General features: G+C 41.1%; 1 protein-coding gene across 1 annotated transcript in view; it reads right to left on the reverse strand.

The window, feature by feature from the left end:
• Positions 1–7,458, reverse strand: part of ush1c (Usher syndrome 1C) — a 21,426-nt gene that overhangs the window by 7,761 nt on the left and 6,207 nt on the right. Inside the window, exons 10-14 of the mRNA XM_037683428.1 lie at positions 7,268–7,324; positions 5,675–5,817; positions 3,581–3,646; positions 3,353–3,501; positions 3,134–3,189 (exon numbers count right to left, since the gene is read on the reverse strand). Coding sequence (XP_037539356.1) covers positions 3,134–3,189; positions 3,353–3,501; positions 3,581–3,646; positions 5,675–5,817; positions 7,268–7,324 — 471 coding nt within the window. The remainder of the gene's footprint in view (positions 1–3,133; positions 3,190–3,352; positions 3,502–3,580; positions 3,647–5,674; positions 5,818–7,267; positions 7,325–7,458) is intronic.

Consider the following 7,458-nt stretch of genomic DNA (forward strand, 5'->3'; position numbering starts at 1 on the left):
GCCCACCGCCTTTTTTTTTTTTTTTTTTTTACTCAATCCTCTTATGAAGTTGGAGGAGTTTTGGCAAAATCTTGAAAATAATGCTATACTCGGCTACTAAAAAGGTAATCAGTTGTAGTTTTTCATCCAGTGACTGCGTTCATTAAAATTAATCCCGTGGTTCATGAGATATTTTACTAACAGACAGCTTTTTAGTGGTGGGCAATAAATATATCAACACCATGCAGAAGGAAAAATAATTTCTAAAGATGAAAGGGTGAGCATCACTCGTCACTCTTCACACGTGTGGTGCTCAAACCTTGGGGCTGGAGGGGTACGACATTTCACTGGTGTTGGCGGAATAAATCCCTCCCCTGGGGAGGTACCCGCCTGCCTCCCACTCGCTCCTGCTGGTGTCGGTAGGACTGGGAGGACGCTGGAGGTGATGATGATGCTGGCGGTAACCACCGAGGGAGCGTTCTTCAGAGTGCTGTGGGGGAGGTGGCGGAGGAGGCGGCGGCGGAGGTGGTGGAGGAGGTGGCGGCGGAGGAGTGGGGTGGGGGGCAGGCTGAGGGGAGGATGGCGGACGCGAGGAGCGAGAGGGTGCGGGGTACTGGGAAGAAGGCGAGCGGGGAGCTTGTGGGTTACGCCTATGCCCCTTGTTTGTCTGAGCAGATGAGGCAGGGGGAGGCTTCCTGGAAACAGGTGGGGAGGGAGGCCGGCGCTGTGGAGAAACTCGAGATGAAGGCGGGGAATAATTGGGAATGGTTGGGTTCAGCCTTGGCGAGGGTGGAGGGGGAGGCAAGGGCGGAGGGGGTTGGTTAGTGGCGGGCTGAGTGGGGGACAGTTTTTTAAGAGGGCCCCTCAGGCTCTGATCCACCTCGTCCAGGTTTATGTCGTCCAGGTCGGTGGTGGCCAGGTGGAGCCCGCCGGGAAAACACTTCACCTTCGGCTCAGAGGCAGGAGAGAGCGGCGGGGAGAGCTTTAAACCACAAACCAGAAACATTCCACCGCTCATATTAACAATATTTATGAAATTATTTCATAATTTATACTTGAACATACTTTCCTGATTACTATTTATCTTGTGATGCAAGATGGAAAAATGTGTTTTTTTTTATTTTTACTTAATGCCAGTGGGTAAAAATAAACTACAGTAGTCCCTCGCTACTTCGCGGTTCGACTTTTGCGGACTCGCTCTTTCGTGGCTGTTCAAAGTACAGCACTGTAAGGCTGTGCACGACAATTGTTTTTTATATGCAACGCCATTTTGTAGTTTTCTCTCAATAAACCTACACTGTATCACCAGTCTAAAGGACTACATTAAACAGAAGGCAAAGTTGCTTTCTGCTGAAAAGGAGTGAAAGTTTTGATCCGATCGGAAAAAGTTCGGTCCTTACAGTATTCATAGTGACTTCAGCACTCAGTGGATTCAGAGAGCTGATCAGAACTGGACCAAGGCTGGGTAGGTCTGCCCAACCGGAACCGAGCTGCAGAGTTGGTGAGTAAAAAGGCATTACTACTCACTCAACTTAAACTTTGAATAAACATCAAGTTATCTTCATTAATAAACTTGTGCTAAATAAACTTATGCTTTAGTTTGGTTGATTTTAATTTATTAGTTAACTGAACTGCTTTGATTTGTTCTTTCAATTCGGAAATCTATGTCGTCTCTACTTCACGGATATTCACTTATTGCAGGGGAGCGGGGGGCATAATGTAACCCCCACAATAAACGAGGGACTACTGTACTGGATATAAAGGATGCACAGTATTAGAAAAACTTGCAATGTGAGATATTAACTGCAATAAACTCATAGTTTCCTCTCTTCTCATATATCATATATATATATATATATTATTAGCAAGTAGAACATAAATGTGTGGGACCTTAAGTATATTTTTTCCTATGATTTATTTCAGTCCCAGCAGTATTAGTAAATGCATCTAAAGTATATTTTAAAAATCAAGCGTTTGATCATTTTCAGGGGCAGCTGTGATGTTAGAAGTAACAAGCTGCTGAGGTGGTTGGTGTGTGGAGACATTCTCCTGAAAGAGGTCTGACTTTGTACCTCTGGAGTTTCATTCTCCACACACGAGATCTGCTCCAACCGAGTCTGACACAGACGCTCCACCCAGTGCTGCACCTTCTCAGACTCCTCCAGGTCTTCCCTCTCCGTCTCTGAAACCTGATGTGGAGGCCCATAAAACCACAGCAGTCAGATATCACATGATCAGTACTGCAAGGCTTTTTCTTGAAAACACACTCCCTGTGATAGATTTTGAATAAACGCAGCGCGCGTTTGGATCCTCTGTGAAGCTGTTTGACATTTCCATCTTTCATACCTCCTGAACCAGACGGTTGATTTTCAGCTGCTTCTCCCGTTCGTACATCTCTTCTTTCTCTTTGGCAAGTTTCAGCTCAAACTCCATCTCCTTTTTGTTTTTCCTCTGCTCCTGCAGCGTGTCTGTGTTAGACACTTTCTTCTTTTTCTTCTTCTTTTCTCCTTTCTGAGGTGCCACCAATCAGTACAAGTAAAACTTAAAAGACGAACAAACTGCCAATCAAAACAGCACCGAATGTCATGCAAAAACTCTTAACTGTGCCGTGATAATTTAAAAAAGTCACAATATGCAAACACTGCCTCATATTGTTGTTACTATGACCATTATTTTCTCCAAGAAGATGAAAGACGTGATTTAAAGACCACACAAACAGCTGAGAGTACCTTCCGTAGTGACGGCAGTTTCCCCTCATATCGGTAAAACCAGCCAAATGCTAAAGATGGAGATGAACACAGATATCTTTTATGCATCAAATCAATCAAAATCAAAGCAAACTCACTACAACCCTTTTCTAAAATGCACAAAACAGCTCTTGAATAGAAATGACAACAGAGCTGTTTCCATTCAGGCACTTTAGAAACAGCAACAAAACACTCAAAACTGAAGATGCAAAATGATGCAATAAGTCATGAGCTGGAATCTCGTATCTGTCAAAGGCTTTTATCCACCCACAAAAAGTTTAACGTCTGCTCCCGTGGCCTCGTTATTGTTGTCAAAGGAAATCTACCGCTTGTCTTTGAGGTGTTGTTTTGCACAGACATCCTCGTGTCAACAGCTGCAGCGATGACAGCTGAAACTCCAAACTCACTTGACTGAGCTGCTCATCTTCTTCCTCCTCTTCGGGGAAGAAGCTGGCTTCATCGACTTAGAGAAGTAGTAAAAGACGGCACAGCAACCAGCAGAAACAGGAAGACAAACGCAGAGCATGCAGATAAAGAACAACACAAGTGTCTTTATGGGTTTAGAAGAGAAACAGGTTCTGAAACAGGCAGGATTCAAAAAGATTCACTCGTGTGTGGGTGCATACGTGAACTTTTTGCTTTAGGAGCTGGGGTGGTTTTCATCTCAGGCGGGGCAGGTGCAGGATTTTTCATAGACCGGGGGCTCTTTGGTCGGTCTTTGGATCCCCAGTCCTCCTCCCAGTCTCTGGTGTGTTTCTTCTCCACAGCCTCAATCCTACAGGAGTGACAAATATGTTAGAAATTAATACAGAGACGGCCATTTATATCCAATAATATGTATTTAAAAAGCGTACTTTTCCATCTCTTTTTTATATCGCTCCTCTTCTTCTGCAAATTTCTGCGAGGACTCCATCTTTCTCCTGTAAAATACATCATGAACACACAGGTCTCAGCATGAATCTCTCTGAGCACAACAAGGCACCAAATGTAGAATATATCACTTTAATTCACTTTATAGCTGCTATTAAACCTGTGAAAGATTGTCACCCTGCAGCATGGGACACAAAGTGATACAATTCATCAGCAAATATGGCTGACATGACACAACTGAAACCTGTAAATTATTCAGTGAAGCTATGTTTGAGCTGATGTAAGGGCTCAGTCATAAACTGTGAAGTGTTACACTGAAGGGAAGTCTGTAGTGCTGTCTTTGTTCATAATGTTATTTTAAGTTGGCAAGTTATTTTTGTATTAATCTGAGTGAATACTGGTTAATTACCTTATTTACCCATTTTTAAGTCACCATAAGATTAACCAAAAAAAAAAAAAGCATTTTTTTTCCCCCAATTTTTGTTGTCGTTACAAATCTGCTTAAATTTGATAATGGAGACATTTCTATTTTGATTTTCTTAGATTTGTTTGCAGTCTTTGACACAATTGATCACGCTGTTCTTGTCGATTGACTGTTTAAGATGAGTTTTGATTTCAAATATAGCTCTAAAGTGGTTTATTTCTTATTTTTCAAACAAAGTCCTTTGTTGTGACTGATATTGGTGCTTCCTCTTTGGCCCCTCTAACTTGTGGGGTGTCGCAGGGATCTGTTCTTGGACCTGTTTTATTTTCTTTTTATCTGCACCCCAGGGGCCAGTAGATAGAAGGATTCAGTTGTGTGTTTTATCATTGCTATGCTGACGATACTCAAATGTACCTGTCCATTAAGCCTGATGATAGTACAGATGTTTGTTGTTTACAATTGTTTGGCTCACATCCGAAACTGCAAGCATCAAATTATCTTCAACTAAATAAGCAAAAACTTACCCCAACTCAAGATCCTAACAACATTTTTCAGTTGCTTGGTTGTCTTGCTGTTCATTGAAAGTCATCCACCAAAACGTTAGGGGTCATTTTTGACAAGCACCTCCAATTTGAGAAATAGGTTATCTGTAGTTCATAAAAGCCACTTTCACTTGAGAAATTTAATCTAAATACTAGCTCTGTTATCTTTTCAACAATTAGAAACTGGAATTCATGCTTTGTGTATGGGCTACGGTTATTCCCTCTACTCGTTTAATCCAAGACTCCCTTTCTCATCTTCAATTAGTCCAAAACTTCTCAACACCTAATTCTGCGTACATATTACTCCTGTTCTTATGTCCTTATGCTGACTTCCTGTAAAATTCAGGATTCAATTTAAACTCTCCTTTTGTTCTATAAAGCAATAAACAGTCTGGCTCCTCTAACATCAAGTACCTCCTTCTAACTCCTTAAGGTCTGATCACTGCCTCCTAGTTAACTGTGTGTTCTCTGTCCAGACTCTGGAAAACCCCTCTAGATATCAGGATGGAGAGCTCTCTAGTGGGTTTTAAATCAAAACGGAAAACCTTCATCTTTTCAAGATGGTTTTCTGTTAAATACTTCATTTTTAGGTTTACTTTTTATATTACTTTAACAGGTTTGCATTATTTTATTCGCTTTGTTGTCATCTCTCATTCATTGCTTTTATTTTTATTTTATGATTGCGCTTTGTATCCGTTTTTTTATCCTATGCAAAGCATTTTTTTGCTGTAGTTTTAAATGGCACTGTATAAATAAAGATTTACTTGAGGCTTTTGTGCTTTTTGATACTTTAAATGCTGCAGATACAGTCAAGTCAATTCTCAGCTTTGTCACAACATAAAACGAGATAAGCATAAAATATTAAGGAAATTCAAATGTAACTTTGTTAAGAATAGTCTAAACAAACTGGCATTGATGAGGGTTCTTTTCTTTCCATCTACAGGTTGTGTGAGAACATCTTTCAAAGTCAGAGCGCAGTAGTCAGGTAAAAAAGGACACAAAGTTGAGGAAACGACAACCTTGAATGTCAACTTCATGTCCCTCGTGTCATGCTACAGAAGATTTCTCTTGTGACACGACGGGGCTAATTAAGAGTCTTGCAGTTCACTCACTGTCTCTCCTTCTCCTGCTGCTCTTTAATGATTTTGTTGGTCTCCAGTGCTACCCTCTTTTGATGCATCAGCTCCCGTCTCTCCAGCTCCCTGCGGGCCTCAGCTGCTAGACGCTCCTCATCTGTCATGAACAGCTCACTTCCCTGAGAGATTCACGAGAGACAAAGACAAGGGTCAGAGAACGGGATCATAGAGAGCAGAAGTTCTCGAACGTTTTAGCTCTACAGGCGGAAAGACGAGTCCAAACCAGCCTTACAAAAGGAGTGAGTAGTGTCAGGTTCTGTCATGAGAGACATCTGAAGGTCTCTGACATACGAACATGGATCCACAGAAAATGAGCAATACAGACAATTGGAATATCACATTTTGCATTTGTTTTGTAGCTGAACAAACACTCCTTAAACAAAATAAACATCAATATCTGTCACTTTTGATGACACAAACTTTAGCTTCATGTATTGATCTTTCGATCACGTCCCTGCAGGTCTGCTAACACTTGCTTTGGCTACAACTGATTGAACTGATTAGAGAGACGAGCACTGCTGCCTCCTTGGAAACCTTCACGCTACAAACCCCCCTGACAGAATGCAAACCCACCTTTTTCCTAAAGAAAACAACCTGACTTCACCTGCTACTGATGGCATGTTTCCTTCTATTCAGTAAACTGAAGCAATGCCCACTTCTTCCATCAGCCTTGCACCAATTGTTTATTGATTAATGCCTTTTCTATTTAACTTGGGTTTCAGAGTTTGAACTTTAGGAAAGGTTTTCTTGACTGCAGTTCTACTTAGCTTCCAATGTTATGCTGAAAACAGGTGAACACTCTGCAAGATGATTTCACTGAAATAAATAACTGTGGTAAAACATCAGGCAAAGAATTTCACATATTTAATGTATAACAATGATTAGACATTAAAGCACCATATACAAGCAGAAGCCACTGGATTTTGGAACACTCTGCTCACTTTCACTAACGTCCAAACAAAGACAAACACAGATAAATGCATCAGACAGGCACCGAGGAGGACAGGAAGGAGACGGGGCTGCTCGTCTCACACAGACTTTCAGAGCAAATAATCTGTCAAGTGGCCTGACAGAGGATAAATGCAGATGTTTTTTCTGAGACACCGGCTCAGTAAAGCGGAGTTCAAAACAACGAGGCGCATTATTCTCTGCAAAGAAGACGAGACAGGCGCTTGTGCTCCTGCATCAATGACCGATGACCCTAAACTGATTATTTCAACTGAAACACGTTTTTAAACTAGTAAAAGCAGTTTTGACCACACTTTTTGTGTTACCGTTATTTAGATTGTGTATTCTTATTATAATATATTTAATTAATTTTTCTAGCAGTTCTTCTGGCATTGCTTCAGTGAGAACATAACTTAGTAAGGAAAGCTCATTTGACTCCATCTTACATCTTGTTTTTTAAATGAAGGATCCTCATATTAATGGGATGCTTGTTTCACTAAAACCTCGCATGTATTTCTGATGGTATTTACTGCGTCTGAGCACATTTAAGTTAGTGCAGGAGTTATGTGAAGTGACCATAAACTATAAATTATGATGGGACACAACACAGAGTATACTTACAGCTCCCGTCAGAACTGTGATGGTCAGACTCCTGCTGCTCTTCAGGACTTTCACAGCCTGAAAGAAAAATGACACAAAACATCAAATAAATAATGCTTCTAATTAAAAAGAAACCGTAAACAATTTAATTTAGACTTTATTGGTCTTTGAAAGACTGCATGATGGCCTGTGAGAAGTATGCTGTACACATA

The sequence above is a fragment of the Nematolebias whitei genome, chromosome 10 (assembly GCF_014905685.2).
Source record: "Nematolebias whitei isolate Nwh7 chromosome 10, NemWhi1, whole genome shotgun sequence".
NCBI classification, from domain to species: domain Eukaryota; kingdom Metazoa; phylum Chordata; class Actinopteri; order Cyprinodontiformes; family Rivulidae; genus Nematolebias; species Nematolebias whitei.